The 22,195-nt window shown below is 50.1% G+C and overlaps 1 protein-coding gene across 2 annotated transcripts in view; it reads left to right on the forward strand.

Moving 5' to 3' along the window:
- The window catches only part of pald1a (phosphatase domain containing paladin 1a), a 155,178-nt gene that overhangs the window by 27,591 nt on the left and 105,392 nt on the right, over window positions 1-22,195 (forward strand). For both annotated transcript variants that reach the window (XM_045209907.1, XM_045209906.1), the window contains exons 2-8: window positions 11,221-11,454; window positions 11,768-11,870; window positions 12,765-12,944; window positions 14,203-14,367; window positions 16,898-17,058; window positions 18,921-18,996; window positions 21,236-21,387. In XM_045209907.1, coding sequence (XP_045065842.1) covers window positions 11,234-11,454; window positions 11,768-11,870; window positions 12,765-12,944; window positions 14,203-14,367; window positions 16,898-17,058; window positions 18,921-18,996; window positions 21,236-21,387 — 1,058 coding nt within the window. In that variant the 5' untranslated portion in view covers window positions 11,221-11,233. The remainder of the gene's footprint in view (window positions 1-11,220; window positions 11,455-11,767; window positions 11,871-12,764; window positions 12,945-14,202; window positions 14,368-16,897; window positions 17,059-18,920; window positions 18,997-21,235; window positions 21,388-22,195) is intronic.

Raw genomic sequence — 22,195 nt, forward strand, 5'->3', positions numbered from 1 at the left:
TCACAGAGACAAACTGATATCTTTCCGACAGGTAGGATCTAAACCAGGCCAGAACTTGTCCGTGTAGACCAATTTGGGTTTCCAGTCTCTCCAAAAGAATGTGGTGATCGATGGTGTCAAAGGCAGCACTAAGGTCTAGTAGCACGAGGACAGATGCAGAGCCTCGGTCTGACGCCATTAAAAGGTCATTTACCACAGTCTCAGTGCTATGATGGGGTCTAAAACCAGACTGAAGCATTTCGTATACATTGTTTGTCTTCAGAAAGGCAGTGAGTTGCTGCGCAACAGCTTTTTCTAAAATTTTTGAGAGGAATGGAAGATTCGATATAGGCCGATAGTTTTTTATATTTTCCGGGTCAAGGTTTGGCTTTTTCAAGAGAGGCTTTATCACTGCCACTTTTAGTGAGTTTGGTACACATCCGGTGGATAGAGAGCTGTTTATTATGTTCAACATAGGAGGGCCAAGCACAGGAAGCAGCTCCTTCAGCAGTTTAGTAGGAATAGGATCCAGTATGCAGCTTGAAGGTTTAGAGGCCATGATTATTTTCATCATTGTGTCAAGAGATATAGTACTAAAACACTTAAGTGTCTCTCCCGATCCCAGGCCCTCGCAGAGCTGTGCAGATCCAGGACAGCTAAGCCCTGGAGGAATACGCAGATTCAAAGAGGAGTCCGTAATTTGCTTTCTAATGGTCATGATCTTTTCCTCAAAGAAGTTCATGAATTTATCACTGCTGAAGTGAAAACCATCCTCTCTTGGGGAATGCTGCTTTTTAGTTAGCTTTGCAACAGTATCAAAAAGAAATTTTGGATTGTTCTTATTTTCCTCGATTAATTTGGAAAAGTAGGATGATCGAGCAGCAGTGAGGGCTCTTCGGTACTGCACGGTACTGTCTTTCCAAGCTAGTCGGAAGACTTCCAGTTTGGTGTGGCGCCATTTCCGTTCCAATTTCCTGGAAGCTTGCTTCAAAGCTCGGGTATTTTCTGTATACCAGGGAGCTAGTTTCTTATGACAAATGTTTTTCGTTTTTAGGGGTGCAACTGCATCTAGGGTATTGCGCAAGGTTAAATTGAGTTCCTCAGTTAAGTGGTTAACTGATTTTTGTCCTCTGACGTCCTTGGGTAGACCCATGGGGTGATATGAAACCTCCGTTTCATATCATCTCTATGTTAAAGCTGGACCAAAGGCTACTGTGATGTGGTATATTACTCAATGTGTTTTCTTCTTACTCAAAAATACTTTACACAAAGTACTTGAGTAATATTTGGATTGTGATTGGATAGAAAAGGTTTGCTGTGCTTTCAGTTGTTTAGTTGAAGGAGGACAAAGAAAGACTGCTATTCACACAACCACCTGCGATACTGATGAGCATATTCAATGACTAGTTGTTCAGATTTACATTTAAGTCATTTAGCAGACGCTCTTATCCAGAGCGACTTACAGTTAGTGAGTGCAACCATTATTATTATTTTTATTTTTTCATACTGGCCCCCCGTGGGAAACGAACCCACAACCCTGCCGGCCATTCCCTCCCCTACCCTGGACGACGCTGGGCCAATTGTGCGTCACCCCATGGGTCTCCCGGTCACGGCCGGCTATGACAGAGCCTGGATTTGAACCAGGATCTCTAGTGGCACAGCTAGCACTGCGATGCAGTGCCTTAGACCACTGCACCACTCGGGAGATACTGATGATCATATTCAATGACTAGTTGTTCAGTAGTATAGATACTGATGACTAGGACAGCTAGGACATCTGGTTTATTGACAGAAGAAGCGGAAATCTTCACAGTCCTCTGTACCTAATTGTTTGAAATAGTTATGAAGTGGCCATCTGTTGTCAAGTTTGGACTGAGAATCCTTCTACCAAAGTAAGACTAGTCTCTCAGTGCTAGGCTGACCTGCCCCCTCTCTCTCATCTGACCTTCTCGCTCTCTGTCTGTCTGTCTGTCAGAACAGTGACACAGGAGCGACTTCCTCTCTGAACTGGACTGTAGGGCTACCTCTCTGAACTGGACTGGAGGGCTACTTCTCTGAACTGGACTGGAGGGCTACCTCTCTGAACCGGACTGGAGGGCTACCTCTCTGAACCGGACTGGAGGGCTACCTCTCTGAACCGGACTGGAGGGCTACCTCTCTGAACCGGACTGGAGGGCTACCTCTCTGAACCGGACTGGAGGGCTACCTCTCTGAACCGGACTGGAGGGCTACCTCTCTGAACCGGACTGGAGGGCCACCTCTCTGAACCGGACTGGAGGGCCACCTCTCTGAACCGGACTGGAGGGCTACCTCTCTGAACCGGACTGGAGGGCTACCTCTCTGAACCGGACTGGAGGGCTACCTCTCTGAACCGGACTGGAGGGCTACCTCTCTGAACCGGACTGGAGGGCTACCTCTCTGAACCGGACTGGAGGGCTACCTCTCTGAACCGGACTGTAGGGCTACCTCTCTGAACCGGACTATAGGGCTACCTCTCTGAAGTGGACTGGCTGGAGGGCTACCTCTCTGAAGTGGACTGGAGGGCTACCTCTCTGAACCGGACTGTAGGGCTACCTCTCTGAACTGGACTGGAGGGCTACCTCTATGAACCGGACTGGAGGGCTACCTCTCTGAACTGGACTGGCTGGAGGGCTACCTCTCTGAACCGGACTGGAGGGCTACCTCTCTGAACCGGACTGGAGGGCTACCTCTCTGAACTGGACTGGAGGGCTACCTCTCTGAACTGGACTGGAGGGCTACCTCTCTGAACTGGACTGGAGGGCTACCTCTCTGAACCGGACTGGAGGGCTACCTCTCTGAACCGGACTGGAGGGCTACCTCTCTGAACTGGACTGGAGGGCTACCTCTCTGAACCGGACTGGAGGGCTACCTCTCTGAACCGGACTGGAGGGCTACCTCTCTGAACCGGACTGGAGGGCTACCTCTCTGAACCGGACTGGAGGGCTACCTCTCTGAACCGGACTGGAGGGCTACCTCTCTGAAGTGGACTGGCTGGAGGGCTACCTCTCTGAACTGGACTGGAGGGCTACCTCTCTGAACCGGACTGTAGGGCTACCTCTCTGAACTGGACTGTAGGGCTACCTCTATGAACCGGACTGGAGGGCTACCTCTCTGAACTGGACTGGCTGGAGGGCTACCTCTCTGAACCGGACTGGAGGGCTACCTCTCTGAACCGGACTGGAGGGCTACCTCTCTGAACTGGACTGGAGGGCTACCTCTCTGAACTGGACTGGAGGGCTACCTCTCTGAACCGGACTGGAGGGCTACCTCTCTGAACCGGACTGGAGGGCTACCTCTCTGAACTGGACTGGAGGGCTACCTCTCTGAACCGGACTGGAGGGCTACCTCTCTGAACCGGACTGGAGGGCTACCTCTCTGAACCGGACTGGAGGGCTACCTCTCTGAACCGGACTGTAGGGCTACCTCTCTGAACCGGACTGGAGGGCTACCTCTCTGAAGTGGACTGGCTGGAGGGCTACCTCTCTGAACCGGACTGGAGGGCTACCTCTCTGAACCGGACTGGAGGGCTACCTCTCTGAACTGGACTGGAGGGCTACCTCTCTGAACTGGACTGGAGGGCTACCTCTCTGAACTGGACTGGAGGGCTACCTCTCTGAACCGGACTGGAGGGCTACCTCTCTGAACCGGACTGGAGGGCTACCTCTCTGAACCGGACTGGAGGGCTACCTCTCTGAAGTGGACTGGCTGGAGGGCTACCTCTCTGAAGTGGACTGGAGGGCTACCTCTCTGAACCGGACTGTAGGGCTACCTCTCTGAACTGGACTGGAGGGCTACCTCTATGAACCGGACTGGAGGGCTACCTCTCTGAACTGGACTGGCTGGAGGGCTACCTCTCTGAACCGGACTGGAGGGCTACCTCTCTGAACCGGACTGGAGGGCTACCTCTCTGAACCGGACTGGAGGGCTACCTCTCTGAACTGGACTGGAGGGCTACCTCTCTGAACCGGACTGGAGGGCTACCTCTCTGAACCGGACTGACTGGAGGGCTACCTCTCTGAACCGGACTGGAGGGCTACCTCTCTGAAGTGGACTGGCTGGAGGGCTACCTCTCTGAACTGGACTGGAGGGCTACCTCTCTGAACCGGACTGTAGGGCTACCTCTCTGAACTGGACTGTAGGGCTACCTCTATGAACCGGACTGGAGGGCTACCTCTCTGAACTGGACTGGCTGGAGGGCTACCTCTCTGAACCGGACTGGAGGGCTACCTCTCTGAACCGGACTGGAGGGCTACCTCTCTGAACTGGACTGGAGGGCTACCTCTCTGAACTGGACTGGAGGGCTACCTCTCTGAACCGGACTGGAGGGCTACCTCTCTGAACCGGACTGGAGGGCTACCTCTCTGAACTGGACTGGAGGGCTACCTCTCTGAACCGGACTGGAGGGCTACCTCTCTGAACCGGACTGGAGGGCTACCTCTCTGAACCGGACTGGAGGGCTACCTCTCTGAACCGGACTGGAGGGCTACCTCTCTGAACCGGACTGGAGGGCTACCTCTCTGAAGTGGACTGGCTGGAGGGCTACCTCTCTGAACCGGACTGGAGGGCTACCTCTCTGAACCGGACTGGAGGGCTACCTCTCTGAACTGGACTGGAGGGCTACCTCTCTGAACTGGACTGGAGGGCTACCTCTCTGAACTGGACTGGAGGGCTACCTCTCTGAACCGGACTGGAGGGCTACCTCTCTGAACCGGACTGGAGGGCTACCTCTCTGAACTGGACTGGAGGGCTACCTCTCTGAACCGGACTGGAGGGCTACCTCTCTGAACCGGACTGGAGGGCTACCTCTCTGAACCGGACTGGAGGGCTACCTCTCTGAACCGGACTGGAGGGCTACCTCTCTGAAGTGGACTGGCTGGAGGGCTACCTCTCTGAACTGGACTGGAGGGCTACCTCTCTGAACCGGACTGTAGGGCTACCTCTCTGAACTGGACTGGAGGGCTACCTCTATGAACCGGACTGGAGGGCTACCTCTCTGAACTGGACTGGCTGGAGGGCTACCTCTCTGAACCGGACTGGAGGGCTACCTCTCTGAACCGGACTGGAGGGCTACCTCTCTGAACCGGACTGGAGGGCTACCTCTCTGAACTGGACTGGAGGGCTACCTCTCTGAACCGGACTGGAGGGCTACCTCTCTGAACCGGACTGACTGGAGGGCTACCTCTCTGAACTGGACTGGCTGGAGGGCTACCTCTCTGAACCGGACTGGAGGGCTACCTCTCTGAACCGGACTGGAGGGCTACCTCTCTGAACCGGACTGGAGGGCTACCTCTCTGAACCGGACTGGAGGGCTACCTCTCTGAACCGGACTGGAGGGCTACCTCTCTGAACTGGACTGGAGGGCTACCTCTCTGAACCGGACTGGAGGGCTACCTCTCTGAACCGGACTGGAGGGCTACCTCTCTGAACCGGACTGGAGGGCTACCTCTCTGAACCGGACTGGAGGGCTACCTCTCTGAACCGGACTGGAGGGCTACCTCTCTGAACCGGACTGGAGGGCTACCTCTCTGAACCGGACTGGAGGGCTACCTCTCTGAACCGGACTGGAGGGCTACCTCTCTGAACCGGACTGGAGGGCTACCTCTCTGAACCGGACTGGAGGGCTACCTCTCTGAACCGGACTGGAGGGCTACCTCTCTGAACCGGACTGACTGGAGGGCTACCTCTCTGAACCGGACTGGAGGGCTACCTCTCTGAACCGGACTGGAGGGCTACCTCTCTGAACCGGACTGGAGGGCTACCTCTCTGAAGTGGACTGGCTGGAGGGCTACCTCTCTGAACTGGACTGGAGGGCTACCTCTCTGAACCGGACTGTAGGGCTACCTCTCTGAACTGGACTGGAGGGCTACCTCTATGAACCGGACTGGAGGGCTACCTCTCTGAACTGGACTGGCTGGAGGGCTACCTCTCTGAACCGGACTGGAGGGCTACCTCTCTGAACCGGACTGGAGGGCTACCTCTCTGAACCGGACTGGAGGGCTACCTCTCTGAACTGGACTGGAGGGCTACCTCTCTGAACCGGACTGGAGGGCTACCTCTCTGAACTGGACTGGAGGGCTACCTCTCTGAACCGGACTGGCTGGAGGGCTACCTCTCTGAACCGGACTGGAGGGCTACCTCTCTGAACCGGACTGGAGGGCTACCTCTCTGAACCGGACTGGAGGGCTACCTCTCTGAACCGGACTGGAGGGCTACCTCTCTGAACCGGACTGGAGGGCTACCTCTCTGAACCGGACTGTAGGGCTACCTCTCTGAACCGGACTGGAGGGCTACCTCTCTGAACCGGACTGGAGGGCTACCTCTCTGAACCGGACTGGAGGGCTACCTCTCTGAACCGGACTGGAGGGCTACCTCTCTGAACCGGACTGGAGGGCTACCTCTCTGAACCGGACTGGAGGGCTACCTCTCTGAAGTGGACTGGCTTGGAGGGCTACCTCTCTGGACTGGACTGGAGGGCTACCTCTCTGAACCGGACTGTAGGGCTACCTCTCTGAACTGGACTGGAGGGCTACCTCTATGAACCGGACTGGAGGGCTACCTCTCTGAACTGGACTGGCTGGAGGGCTACCTCTATGAACCGGACTGGAGGGCTACCTCTCTGAACCGGACTGGAGGGCTACCTCTCTGAACCGGACTGGAGGGCTACCTCTCTGAACCGGACTGGAGGGCTACCTCTCTGAACCGGACTGGAGGGCTACCTCTCTGAACCGGACTGGAGGGCTACCTCTCTGAACCGGACTGACTGGAGGGCTACCTCTCTGAACCGGACTGGAGGGCTACCTCTCTGAACCGGACTGGAGGGCTACCTCTCTGAACCGGACTGGAGGGCTACCTCTCTGAACCGGACTGGAGGGATACCTCTCTGAAGTGGACTGGCTGGAGGGCTACCTCTCTGAACTGGACTGGAGGGCTACCTCTCTGAACCGGACTGTAGGGCTACCTCTCTGAACTGGACTGGAGGGCTACCTCTCTGAACCGGACTGGAGGGCTACCTCTCTGAACTGGACTGGCTGGAGGGCTACCTCTCTGAACCGGACTGGAGGGCTACCTCTCTGAACCGGACTGGAGGGCTACCTCTCTGAACCGGACTGGAAGGCTACCTCTCTGAACCGGACTGGAGGGCTACCTCTCTGAACCGGACTGGAGGGCTACCTCTCTGAACCGGACTGGCTGGAGGGCTACCTCTCTGAACCGGACTGGAGGGCTACCTCTCTGAACCGGACTGGAGGGCTACCTCTCTGAACCGGACTGGAGGGCTACCTCTCTGAACCGGACTGGAGGGCTACCTCTCTGAACCGGACTGGAGGGCTACCTCTCTGAACCGGACTGTAGGGCTACCTCTCTGAACCGGACTGGAGGGCTACCTCTCTGAACCGGACTGGAGGGCTACCTCTCTGAACCGGACTGGAGGGCTACCTCTCTGAACCGGACTGGAGGGCTACCTCTCTGAACCGGACTGGAGGGCTACCTCTCTGAACCGGACTGGAGGGCTACCTCTCTGAAGTGGACTGGCTGGAGGGCTACCTCTCTGAACTGGACTGGAGGGCTACCTCTCTGAACCGGACTGTAGGGCTACCTCTCTGAACTGGACTGGAGGGCTACCTCTATGAACCGGACTGGAGGGCTACCTCTCTGAACTGGACTGGCTGGAGGGCTACCTCTCTGAACCGGACTGGAGGGCTACCTCTCTGAACCGGACTGGAGGGCTACCTCTCTGAACCGGACTGGAGGGCTACCTCTCTGAACTGGACTGGACGGCTACCTCTCTGAACCGGACTGGAGGGCTACCTCTCTGAACCGGACTGACTGGAGGGCTACCTCTCTGAACTGGACTGGCTGGAGGGCTACCTCTCTGAACCGGACTGGAGGGCTACCTCTCTGAACCGGACTGGAGGGCTACCTCTCTGAACCGGACTGGAGGGCTACCTCTCTGAACCGGACTGGAGGGCTACCTCTCTGAACCGGACTGGAGGGCTACCTCTCTGAACCGGACTGGAGGGCTACCTCTCTGAACCGGACTGGAGGGCTACCTCTCTGAACCGGACTGTAGGGCTACCTCTCTGAACCGGACTGTAGGGCTACCTCTCTGAACCGGACTGGAGGGCTACCTCTCTGAACCGGACTGGAGGGCTACCTCTCTGAACCGGACTGGAGGGCTACCTCTCTGAACCGGACTGGAGGGCTACCTCTCTGAAGTGGACTGGCTGGAGGGCTACCTCTCTGAACTGGACTGGAGGGCTACCTCTCTGAACCGGACTGTAGGGCTACCTCTCTGAACTGGACTGGAGGGCTACCTCTATGAACCGGACTGGAGGGCTACCTCTCTGAACTGGACTGGCTGGAGGGCTACCTCTCTGAACCGGACTGGAGGGCTACCTCTCTGAACCGGACTGGAGGGCTACCTCTCTGAACCGGACTGGAGGGCTACCTCTCTGAACCGGACTGGAGGGCTACCTCTCTGAACTAGACTGGAGGGCTACCTCTCTGAACTGGACTGGAGGGCTACCTCTCTGAACTGGACTGGAGGGCTACCTCTCTGAACCGGACTGCAGGGCTACCTCTCTGAACCGGACTGGAGGGCTACCTCTCTGAACCGGACTGGAGGGCTACCTCTCTGAACTGGACTGGAGGGCTACCTCTCTGAACCGGACTGGAGGGCTACCTCTCTGAACCGGACTGGAGGGCTACCTCTCTGAACCGGACTGGAGGGCTACCTCACTGGACTGGAGGGCTACCTCTCTGAACTGGACTGGAGGGCTACCTCTATGAACCGGACTGGAGGGCTACCTCTCTGAACTGGACTGGCTGGAGGGCTACCTCTCTGAACCGGACTGGAGGGCTACCTCTCTGAACCGGACTGGAGGGCTACCTCTCTGAACCGGACTGGAGGGCTACCTCTCTGAACTGGACTGGAGGGCTACCTCTCTGAACTGGACTGGAGGGCTACCTCTCTGAACCGGACTGGAGGGCTACCTCTCTGAACTGGACTGGCTGGAGGGCTACCTCTCTGAACTGGACTGCAGGGCTACCTCTCTGAACCGGACTGGAGGGCTACCTCTCTGAACCGGACTGCAGGGCTACCTCTCTGAACTGGACTGGCTGGAGGGCTACCTCTCTGAACTGGACTGGAGGGCTACCTCTCTGAACCGGACTGTAGGGCTACCTCTCTGAACTGGACTGGAGGGCTACCTCTCTGAACCGGACTGCAGGGCTACCTCTCTGAACTGGACTGGCTGGAGGGCTACCTCTCTGAACTGGACTGGAGGGCTACCTCTCTGAACCGGACTGTAGGGCTACCTCTCTGAACTGGACTGGAGGGCTACCTCTCTGAACCGGACTGTAGGGCTACCTCTCTGAACTGGACTGGAGGGCTACCTCTCTGAACCGGACTGTAGGGCTACCTCTCTGAACTGGACTGGAGGGCTACCTCTATGAACCGGACTGGAGGGCTACTTCTCTGAACTGGACTGGCTGGTGTGTTTAGGGGGATGGAGGGGCTGCCGTTGGTCTCAGGCCAGCTGTGGAGTAGTGAGGATCGGGGTTGGGGTTGGCCCCTGCTGGCTGGTCTGAGTGGAGCAGAGTGGCGGGGAGGCTCATCTTTTGTTTATCTGTAGAGCTTCACTGCAAAGCCATGTGGCTTTGTCTCAAATGGCACCATATTCCCTATATAGTGCACTACTTTTGACCTGAGCTCATTGCGCTCTGGTCAAAAGTAGTGCACTAGGGAATAGGGTACCATTTGAGATGCAAAGCCCTGGGTTTATTCAGAGAGGTGCTGCAGATGGATGCCTGCTCAGATTGTTGTGCAGGCTGCAGCAGAGTGGGGCTATAATTAACATTTAAATACATCCAACCTCAGGATTGATGTAACCCTTTAGCCTGCTTCTAGGAGAGGAGTCTTGAAAATCGAACATTACGGTTCAGAATGTTGTGTACAGATCTAGTAGAATCGTGGTTTACAGCTTGGTATTTTCTGAGGAAGCCGGTGGAAGTACTGTAGAAATATCATCAAGAAAGCGATGAGAAAAATTCTCACGTTGTTATATTTCACTCTTCATACATTTCCTCTTTTCAATCGGTTGGTTACAATTTGAATGTGGTAGTGTTTGAATGTGGTAGTGTTTGAATGTGGTAGTGTTTGAATGTGGTAGTGTTTGAATGTGGTAGTGTTTGAATCGACACAGATTTGTGAAACACCGATAGTGTGCATGCAAGTGTGTCTCACAGGGAGTGTGAGTGTGAGTCCTCACTCCTGTTCCTCTGTTTGACTTCCTGTGTCTGAGTCCCAAGTCCTCTCCTCTGTTCCTCTGTTTGACTTCCTGTGTCTGAGTCCCAAGTCCTCTCCTCTGTTCCTCTGTTTGACTTCCTGTGTCTGAGTCCCAAGTCCTCTCCTCTGTTCCTCCGTTTGACTTCCTGTGTCTGAGTCCCAAGTCCTCTCCTCTGTTCCTCTGTTTGACTTCCTGTGTCTGAGTCCCAAGTCCTCTCCTCTGTTCCTCTGTTTGACTTCCTGTGTCTGAGTCCCAAGTCCTCTCCTCTGTTCCTCTGTTTGACTTCCTGTGTCTGAGTCCCAAGTCCTCTCCTCTGTTCCTCTGTTTGACTTCCTGTGTCTGAGTCCCAAGTCCTCTCCTCTGTTCCTCTGTTTGACTTCCTGTGTCTGAGTCCAAGTCCTCTCCTCTGTTCCTCTGTTTGACTTCCTGTGTCTGAGTCCCAAGTCCTCTCCTCTGTTCCTCTGTTTGACTTCCTGTATCTGAGTCCCAAGTCCTCTCCTCTGTTCCTCTGTTTGACTTCCTGTGTCTGAGTCCCAAGTCCTCTCCTCTGTTCCTCTGTTTGACTTCCTGTATCTGAGTCCAAGTCCTCTCCTCTGTTCCTCTGTTTGACTTCCTGTGTCTGAGTCCCAAGTCCTCTCCTCTGTTCCTCTGTTTGACTTCCTGTGTCTGAGTCCCAAGTCCTCTCCTCTGTTTGACTTCCTGTATCTGAGTCCAAGTCCTCTCCTCTGTTCCTCTGTTTGACTTCCTGTGTCTGAGTCCCAAGTCCTCTCCTCTGTTCCTCTGTTTGACTTCCTGTATCTGAGTCCCAAGTCCTCTCCTCTGTTCCTCTGTTTGACTTCCTGTATCTGAGTCCCAAGTCCTCTCCTCTGTTCCTCTGTTTGACTTCCTGTGTCTTGAGTCTAAGTCCTCTCCTCTGTTCCCTTGTCGTTCCCAGCTGCTTGTGGAGTATGGGTACAACTGCCAGCACTGCGCCACAACCCGTCTCTGTGTCAGGCTCCATATCCTCTGTAGCAGCACCCCACCATCCTCCTCCGCTTGAGAGTATCCATGGCAACGGGATGGCGAACAGCAGGCAGTCTCTCAACACGAGCTCTTCCCAGATGGTGAACATCCACGGCAGCAAGGCCAAGTCCATCATCACTAACAAGGTCGCACCCGTCGTCATCACGTAAGGACGAACCAAGGGATGTTAGGATGTTCATCCCTGTGGCTTTGATCACTAAGGGGTGAATGGATGGGGATGTTGGGTGAAGTGTGTGTGGGGTGGTGGGGGTTGTGTGTGTGTGTGTGTGTGTGTGTGTGTGTGTGTGTGCTGTTATCTAATTGTTCCGTCTTGGATTCAAAAGATAGGGTTATTTATCTTATCTGACAAATGCGATGTTCGGTCGGTCTCCAGTGGGAACCTTAGGACCCCTAAGAGGGATTGAATGCTTTGTTGCACCATGTTGAAGATGACGGCTACATTATCTTCTGTGTTATAGATATAATTGCAGACAGGAATTTCAGATCCACGATGACCTCCTCAGGACAAACTACAAAGTGGGCCGGATATCAGACTCAATGCCCGAACACTACTTGGTTCAGGTAGGAACAAAACACACCACAGCGCTTCCCCCAACCATCCAAAACACACCACAGCGCTTCCCCCAACCATCCAAAACACACCACAGCGCTTCCCCCAACCATCCAAAACACACCACAGCGCTTCCCCCAACCATCCAAAACACACCACAGCGCTTCCCCCAACCATCCAAAACACACCACAGCGCTTCCCCCAACCATCCAAAACACACCACAGCGCTTCCCCCAACCATCCAAAACACACCACAGCGCTTCCCACAACCATCCAAAACACACCACAGCGCTTCCCCAACCATCCAAAACACACCACAGCGCTTCCCACAACCATCCAAAACACACCACAGCGCTTCCCCCAACCATCCAAAACACACCACAGCGCTTCCCCCAACCATCCAAAACACACCACAGCGCTTCCCCCAACCATCCAAAACACACCACAGCGCTTCCCCCAACCATCAGCATTGTTTTGTTCAGCATTTACATTGAGATACTTAAGAAGAGAAGAGGCCTGGACCCAAACCCTCTCTCTCCAAGCCCTGCCCCTTGTTACTTCACATTGATGTGTCCAAGAGGACATTGGAACGCGTTGTTTTTATGATCATGCGTGGCCGTTGAGTGGAGCATTGTCACCTCTCCCATTGGTCCTTTTGATCCTCCTATCACCTGTCACAGAGCTGTTCAGGCATGCAGAGCCCCTTATTGTTACAGAGGAGTATGTTTACTCACATAGATCACCTTGTATGAATGTGTTATGAAGTCCTGGTAGATATGTAGGGAACCTTAAAGTGTTGCCTATACTGACTCTACTGTAACCCCCAACGACAACTGTTGACGTAAAAACGAGCTTTATAAAGCCACGTATTTCATTGGTTGATTGACTGTACTGTATGTCTGTAGGGTGAGTTCTTCCTGGTCCAGGACGTGTACAGCAAGGCTGATGTCCTGAACACTACAGGCAGCTACGGAGCGCCAAACTACCGCCAGGTGAAAGGAAGCTACCCGCTCTACGGCATGGGCCAGCCCAGCCTGAATGGCTTCAAACAGGTCCTCCAAAGGTTACAGAGTCAAGGGCATGAGGTTAGTGCACTGCCCTCAGGGTGATATGTTTTACTTTGTGCGTCCCAAATGGAACCCTATTTCCTTCATAGTGCACTACTTTTGACCAGGATCCATAGGGCTCTCTCTCTCTGTCGCTCTCTCTCTTCTCTGTCTGTCTCTGTCTGTCTGTCTCTGTCTGTCTCTGTCTGTCTGTCTCTGTGTGTCTCTGTGTGTCTCTGTCGGTCTCTGTGTCTGTCTGTCTCTGTGTCTGTCTGTGTCTGTCTGTGTGTATCAGTGTCTGTCTGTCTATCAGTGTCTGTCTGTCTGTCTGTCTGTCTGTGTATCAGTGTCTGTCTGTCTCTGTATCAGTGTCTGTCTGTGTCTGTCTGTCTCTGTATCAGTGTCTGTCTGTGTCTGTCTGTCTGTCTCTGTATCAGTGTCTGTCTGTGTCTGTCTGTCTGTCTGTGTCTTCTCTTCAGCCTGCTGTCTTTCTAACTGTGTTGTTCTTTCTAACTGTGTTGTGGATAAATATTTGAGGGGTCAGGCACTCTGTCCATGCTGTGGGACAGACGGACGCACTGTGCCACTAAGCAAACCCAACCCAGGCAGGCTGTGTCGCAAATGGCACCCTATTCCCTATGTAGTCTACTGTTTTTGACCAGGGCCCATAGGGCACTGTATAGGGAATAGGGTGCCATTTGGGACACATTCTCAGTCATGTTGAATGATGGAAAATAATGAATATCTATCAGGGTTGTGAGTCCAGTATGGAAACTCACTGTAATTGAAATGAAATTGACTTAATTATATAGCAGCGAGCGCATGATAAATTCCTGACTGTCAAATGACAACGGAATGTTTCCAATTGGGTTTGGAACAAAGCTTTACAGATTCTAGAACCAAATAACTGGCCTGTGGAATTATTATTGTTCCTGGCACCGTATTCAAAAAGCATCTCAGTTAGAGGATCAGGTTCCCCTTGTCTTTATAATCTTATTAATTACTGACTCTTTTTTAATGTAGGCCATGATTTCTTGTCTCTCCTCTCCTCTCCTCTCCTCTCATCTCATCTCATCTCATCTCATCTCATCTCATCTCATCTCATCTCATCTCATCTCATCTCATCTCATCTCATCTCATCTCATCTCATCTCATCTCATCTCATCTCATCTCATCTCATCTCATCTCATCTCATCTCATCTCATCTCATCTCATCTCATCTCATCTCATCTCATCTCATCTCATCTCATCTCATCTCATCTCATCTCATCTCATCTCCTCTCCTCTCTCTTCCCAGGAGGTGATGTTCTTCTGTGTGCGAGAGGAGCCGGTGGTGTTCCTGCACCTGGAGGAGAACTTTGTTCCGTACACCCCCCGGAGGAAGGAGAACCTCCATGAGAATCTCCATGGCCTGGACAAGGAGGAGACGGTGGAGACCCTGGAGCTCACCATCAGGAAGGAGGTGACCTGGCTTCCTCAAACTAATAAACCCATAAACCTCCTCTTTATATACTGGCCTCCTCATAGTAATAAACCTCCTCTTTATATACTGGCCTCCTCATAGTAATAAACCCATAAGCCTCCTCTTTATATACTGGCCTCCTCATAGTAATAAACCCATAAACCTCCTCTTTAAATACTGGCCTCCTCATAGTAATAAACCCATAAACCTCCTCTTTATATACTGGCCTCCTCATACTAATAAACCCATAAACCTCCTCTTTATATACTGGCCTCCTCATACTAATAAACCCATAAACCTCCTCTTTATATACTGGCCTCCTCATACTAATAAACCCATAAACCTCCTCTTTATATACTGGCCTCCTCATACTAATAAACCCATAAACCTCCTCTTTATATACTGGCCTCCTCATTCTAATAAACCCATAAACCTCCTCTTTATATACTGGCCTCCTCATACTAATAAACCCATAAACCTCCTCTTTATATACTGGCCTCCTCATAGTAATAAACCCATAAACCTCCTCTTTATATACTGGCCTCCTCATAGTAATAAACCCATAAACCTCCTCTTTATATACTGGCCTCCTCATACTAATAAACCCATAAACCTCCTCTTTATATACTGGCCTCCTCATACTAATAAACCCATAAACCTCCTCTTTATATACTGCCTCCTCAAACTAATAAACCCATAAACCTCCTCTTTATATACTGGCCTCCTCATACTAATAAACCCATAAACCTCCTCTTTATATACTGGCCTCCTCATAGTAATAAACCCATAAACCTCCTCTTTATATACTGGCCTCCTCATAGTAATAAACCCATAAACCTCCTCTTTATATACTGGCCTCCTCATACTAATAAACCCATAAACCTCCTCTTTATATACTGGCCTCCTCATACTAATAAACCCATAAACCTCCTCTTTATATACTGGCCTCCTCATACTAATAAACCCATAAACCTCCTCTTTATATACTGGCCTCCTCATACTAATAAACCCATAAACCTCCTCTTTATATACTGGCCTCCTCATACTAATAAACCCATAAACCTCCTCTTTATATACTGGCCTCCTCATAGTAATAAACCCATAAACCTCCTCTTTATATACTGGCCTCCTCATAGTAATAAACCCATAAACCTCCTCTTTATATACTGGCCTCCTCATACTAATAAACCCATAAACCTCCTCTTTATATACTGGCCTCCTCATACTAATAAACCCATAAGCCTCCTCTTTATATACTGGCCTCCTCATACTAATAAACCCATAAACCTCCTCTTTATATACTGGCCTCCTCATACTAATAAACCCATAAACCTCCTCTTTATATACTGGCCTCCTCATACTAATAAACCCATAAACCTCCTCTTTATATACTGGCCTCCTCATACTAATAAACCCATAAACCTCCTCTTTATATACTGGCCTCCTCATACTAATAAACCCATAAACCTCCTCTTTATATACTGGCCTCCTCATACTAATAAACCCATAAACCTCCTCTTTATATACTGGCCTCCTCATAGTAATAAACCCATAAACCTCCTCTTTATATACTGGCCTCCTCATAGTAATAAACCCATAAACCTCCTCTTTATATACTGGCCTCCTCATACTAATAAACCCATAAACCTCCTCTTTATCTACTGGCCTCCTCATACTAATAAACCCATAAACCTCCAACATTAAACAGCTTGTCTACACTACAGATAGTCGCTCTTGATCCAGCATTAAACAGCTTGTCTACACTACAGATAGTGTTCCCAGTAAGTCCCTGGGGGCTACTATATGTATTAGTAGTAGTAGTAGTTTATTTAATTTGACATGTAGGCCTGAACAGGAAAACAAACAGACATCATGTCTCTAGCTTCAGAGGGTGCCTGCACATGTTGAAGGCATCTACCGGTATTCTGGTGGTGGTCTAGTTGGGTGGTGGTCTAGTTGGGTGGTGGCCTAGTTGGATTCTAGTCGAGTTGGATGCTGGTCGAGTAGGATGCTAGTCGAGTTGGATGGCAAGGACAGGGTTGGTAATGGTAATGGTAATGGTGGTAATGATTTGTCCTCAGACGTTGTTCTCAGCTCTCGGTAGCCTCTGAACGACCCCTCCAGTAGGGCCGTGTAGCACCCACTTGGGTGATGTTTCTTCTGCTGCCGATACGGTCGCTACAAGCTCCCCACACATCAGTCCAGAGTACTAGTCATCCTCATTACGAGAAAGCCCTCTGCCATCTCAGCAGTGCATTTCTCTTACGCTTTGGGTGGTGAAACGTCAAGCTGTCTCGAGAATGCATCTTTTAAATACAGTCAGCTGACTAGCTAGCAATGCAACCCAAACAAATCGAGAGACCATAATTTCTGCAATTCCGATGCTCAAGACAAGTAGATATATTGGATCAAAATTATATTACTTATAAAAATAAAAAAAATTCTTTACAATGAACAAAAAAAATGCTAAAATCAGCTGTTTCATAACATCAGTAATAATAGTCTTGTGCTCTGTCTTTGGTTTCTCTAGCTCCACGACTTTGCCAAAATGAATGATAACGTGTTCTACGTGTATAACGATATCGAGCACTTCAAGGGCGAGCCCCAGAAGATGACCATCACCTGTGAGGAGGACATCCATGTGACAGAGGAGGTCTATAAGAGACCGCTGTTCACCATGCCACTCTACAGGTTCATAGTTACTACTTCTTTTACACTCCTTATTTTTTTACTATTTTATTGAGTGTGATAGTTTATTTTTATTATCGACACAATGCAGCATGGAACAAAGGACACAGCACAACACTTGAGACATGAACAAGAGGGATATGTTGACTGAAGGGGAAACAGAGAGACATGAACAAGAGGGATATGTTGACTGAAGGGGAAACAGAGAGACATGAACAAGAGGGATATGTTGACTGAAGGGGAAACAGAGAGACATGAACAAGAGGGATATGTTGACTGAAGGGGAAACAGAGAGACATGAACAAGAGGGATAGGTTGACTGAAGGGGAAACAGAGAGACATGAACAAGAGGGATAGGTTGACTGAAGGGGAGACAGAGAGACAGTGTAGAAGAGTGGTGGTAATGTGATTCAATCCCACACAGGCAGACGAAATCAGTTGTCGGTTGTTAACAATGACTGCAAGAACAACCTACAGGCACACTGTACAGGTCTACAGCTTGTTGTACACTACTGCTCTCTCTCTCTCTCTCTCTCTCTCTCTCTCTCTCTCTCTCTCTCTCTCTCTCTCTCTCTCTCTCTCTCTCTCTCTCTTGCTCTCTCTCCGCTCTCTCTTGCTCTCTCTCTCTGCTCTCTCTCTCTGCTCTCTCTCTCTGCTCTCTGCTCTCGCTCTCGCTCTCTCTCTCTGCTCTCTCTCTCTCTCTCGCTCTCTCTCTCTCTCTCTGCTCTCTCTCTGCCCCCTCTGCATTCATTCAGAGGCGAGGGAAGAGAGACATCGGTTGCAACCCAAATGGCACCCCATTCCCTATAGAGTGCACTACTTTTGACCAGAGCCCCATGGGGAATAGGGTACCATTTGGGAGGCCTCCTTTAGCATCCTGTTAGTAATCAGATCAGAGGAGCTGAAGCTTTTATTGAGATGTAATGAACAGCCAGCTCCACTCCTGACATCTCCAGGGCATGTCAATATATTCCCCTCCTCATTCCCTTCTTCCACTGTCTACATCACAACACACACACACACACACACACACACACACACACACAACCAACCATTTGGATATGAGTGATGCCCCATAACGTCAAGAAATAAAGTGTTTGAATGTGTCCTTTCAACTTACAGATTTGTGTGTGTGTGTAGAGTTAAGAACATCAAGTGATCTGGTCATGATGACAGGGAGCAGAGCAGGCCTCCTGGGTGTGGGATTTATGTCTGTACTCTGGAACTTCCTGGTGGGCTGTTTTGTTCTAGACGTATGTTTCCCAACCACCATCTGCGTCCCAAATGACACCCTGTTCCCTTTATAGTGCACAACAATAGGGCTTTGGTCAAATGTAGTGCACTACATAGGGAATAGGGTGCAAGTTGGGACACAGTATTATATTAGTAAACAGAGAGATGAAAGAGTGTTGAACAGTTGTCTCATTCTAGGTCAATGTTGCCTTCCTTTGTTCTGGCCTACATAAAGGATATATTGACTAAATAGATGGGATTTCTCCTGTGAAAACAGACACAGTAACACTTGTCTCTCTCTCTCTCTGTCTCTGTCTCTGTTTCTCTCTGTCTCTCTCTGTCTCTCTCTGTCTCTCTCTCTCTGTCTCTCTCTGTCTCTCTCTGTCTCTGTCTCTCTGTCTCTCTCTCTCTCTCTCTCTCTGTCTCTGTCTCTGTTTCTCTCTGTCTCTCTCTGTCTCTCTCTGTCTCTCTCTCTCTGTCTCTCTCTGTCTCTCTCTGTCTCTCTCTGTCTCTGTCTCTCTGTCTCTCTCTCTCTCTCTCTCTCTCTCTCTCTCTCTCTCTCTCTCTCTCTCTCTCTCTCTCTCTCTCTCTCTCTCTCTCTCTCTCTCTCTCTCTCTCTCTCTCTCTCGCAGGTACTACCGACTGCCACTACCGATGGAGGGAGCGCCTCTAGAGGAGGATTTTGATGCCTTTGTTAGTGTTCTCAGGGTAAGGAGGGTTATTAGTGTTCTCAGGGTAAGGAGGGTTATTAGTGTTCTCAGGGTAAGGAGGGTTATTAGTGTTCTCAGGGTAAGGAGGGTTATTAGTGTTCTCAGGGTAAGGAGGGTTATTACTGTTCTCAGGGTAAGGAGGGTTATTAGTGTTCTCAGTGTAAGGAGGGTTATTAGTGTTCTCAGGGTAAGGAGGGTTATTAGTGTTCTCAGGGTAAGGAGGGTTATTAGTGTTCTCAGGGTAAGGAGGGTTATTACTGTTCTCAGGGTAAGGAGGGTTATTAGTGTTCTCAGTGTAAGGAGGGTTGTTAGTGTTCTCAGGGTAAGGAGGGTTATTAGTGTTCTCAGGGTAAGGAGGGTTATTAGTGTTCTCAGGGTAAGGAGGGTTATTAGTGTTCTCAGGGTAAGGAGGGTTATTACTGTTCTCAGGGTAAGGAGGGTTATTAGTGTTCTCAGTGTAAGGAGGGTTGTTAGTGTTCTCAGGGTAAGGAGGGTTATTAGTGTTCTCAGTGTAAGGAGGGTTATTAGTGTTCTCAGGGTAAGGAGGGTTATTAGTGTTCTCAGGGTAAATCCTGTTGTATTTGTCTTAACAAAGTAGTCACACTCAAATATCTTCCTTTTACAATAATATATTGGAGTCTACCTCGTATGTGAACCTACCTTCTTTTTCATTGAACTGTTTGTTGATTTTATGCACCATCCAAATAACCTTTATATCCTATCCTTAAGTCGTGTTTGAGCGCGATGGCGCCTTCTTTCATTTTGTTAGAAACATCCCAAGGATTAGCTATACTTCCAGGATCAAGGTCCTTACAGGTTCAGATCTAACAGCCGTGATCAGGCAGGGCTGTACCTGTACGGTTTCTATGTTGGAGATGATGTTCTGTAGTTACCCCTGATGTGTTTAAAGGAGACATTAAATATATTAACGAGTGGAACATTCTAGAATACCTGGAGATTCTCAACCAGGTTCTGAGACGGAAGATGGGAGGTTGACCTCACTCTCACACCAGGCACCGCTGTGCCCCATCCATCACCAATAACCATAATAGTTATTATGAATATGACATTAAACCTCACATCTAACCTCACATCTTCACTTGTACAGGATGTGCTTTCTTTCTTTCTTTCTTTCTTTCTTTCTTTCTTTCTTTCTTTCTTTCTTTCTTTCTTTCTTTCTTTCTTTCTTTCTTTCTTTCTTTCTTTCTTTCTTTCTTTCTTTCTTTCTTTCTTTCTTTCTTTCTTTCTTTCTTTCTTTCTTTCTTTCTTTCTTTCTTTCTTTCTTTCTTTCTTTCTTTCTTTCTTTCTTTCTTTCTTTCTTTCTTTCTTTCTTTCTTTCTTTCTTTCTTTCTTTCTTTCTTTCATTTGTTTTGCCTTTTTTGGAGTGACTCCTGTCACTCTAGTAACAGGCATACTGTCCAGTTCTCTGTGGTTGGAAAGTGGTTGGTTCCAGTGGTCAAACGTAGTGCACTATATAGGGAATAGGGTGCAATTTGGGACAGAGTGTTATTCCTGCTGCTGCTCTGCTCTGTTTCATCTCTGTCTGTCTCTGTCTGTCTGTCTGTCTCTGTCTGTCTGACTGACTCTCTGTCTATCTCTCTGTCTGACTCTGTCTGTCTGACTGCAGCTCTACAGTGTTTGCTAGCTCTGTGATAGCTTCCTGATACGTTTCTTCACACTTCCTGTTTCAGTGGTTGAAAGGTGGGGGTGCGGTTGCATGGTCCCAGATCTGTTTGTGCTCTTGCCAACTTGATTACTTTCATCATCAAACCATGGCATGGTAATGAGTGACAAGGAGTTGGCATGGTAACACAGACGGGCACAAGCTAGGGGTGGGGAGCTTTCAGTTCAAAACAATCTTAATCACATGGCGCCAAATGTAATCACATTTCTGGTAGCAGCTGCACTAGACTGCTAAACAAACAGTGGTTTTCTGAATAGTTTTTGTGATAATAACAGCTGGTTAAAAGACAGTCTTTTTCTTTCTGAGAAATCGTAATCCTCCAGTAGTTAGGTCACATGGTCAGGGTGTAAACTAGAGACCAACGACAGACAGACATTCCAATTCCTTTTCAAATATGTGTGTGTTGGTTTCCAGTACAGCTAGAAACTCCGGATGAACGCCCTTTAGCCAAAGTGTTGGTCAAATAAAGCTAGGAGAGATTAGAGCGCAACTTTTCTTTTTCATTTGTATGTGGGTGTTTTCCAATCCCTGTATTTGTGTTGCATGTTTTCAGGAGAGCCCCAACCTGTCATTGAGAAGGGATGTTTCCAGGCCTCTGCCTGCCCTGTTGTTCAGCTGTCAGGTGGGGGTAGGGAGGACCAACCTAGCCATGATCCTGGGGACCCTGGTCCTCAACCACCTGAAGACCACCCAGGAACCACCACAGTAAGACAGGACTCAACCTCCACAACCAAACTGGAACCTAGCCTAGAGATACACTACATGGCCAAAAGTATGTGGACACCGGCTCGTCAAACATCTCATTCCAAAATCATGGGCATTAATATGGAGTTGGTCCCCCTTTTGCTGTTATAACAGCCTCCACTCTTCTGGGAAGGCTTTCCACTAGATGTTGGAACATTGCTGTGGGGACTTGCTTCCATTAAGCCACAAGAGCATTAGTGAGGTCGGGCACTGATGTTTGGCGATTTGGCCAAGGCTCGCAGTCGGCCTTCCAATTCATCCTGAAGGTGTTCGATTGTGTTGAGGTCAGGGCTCTGTGCAGGCCAGTCAAGTTCTCCCACACCGATCTCGACAAACCATTTCTATATGGACCTCGGTTTGTGCACGGGGGCATTGTCATGCTGAAACAGGAAAGGGCCTTCCCCAAACTGTGGCCACAAAGTTGGAAGCACAGAATCGTCTAGAATGTCATTGTATGCTGTAGCATTAAGGTTTCCCTTCACTGGAACCAAGGGGCCTGAGCCATGAAAAACAGCCCCAGACCATTATTCCTCCTCCACCAAACTTTACAGTTGGCACTATGCATTCGGGCAGGTAGCGTTATCCTGGCATCCGCCAAACCCAGATTAGTCCGTCGGACTGCCAGAGAACGCGTTTCCCCTCCTCAAGAGTGCAATGGCGGGGAGCTTTATTCCACTCCAGCCGGTCCCGTTCTGTGAGCTTGTGTGGTCTACCACTTTGCGGCTGAGCCGTTGTTGCTCCTAGATGTTTCCACTTCACAATAAGAGCA

Source organism: Coregonus clupeaformis, chromosome 31 (genome assembly GCF_020615455.1).
Source record: "Coregonus clupeaformis isolate EN_2021a chromosome 31, ASM2061545v1, whole genome shotgun sequence".
Lineage (NCBI taxonomy): Eukaryota > Metazoa > Chordata > Actinopteri > Salmoniformes > Salmonidae > Coregonus > Coregonus clupeaformis.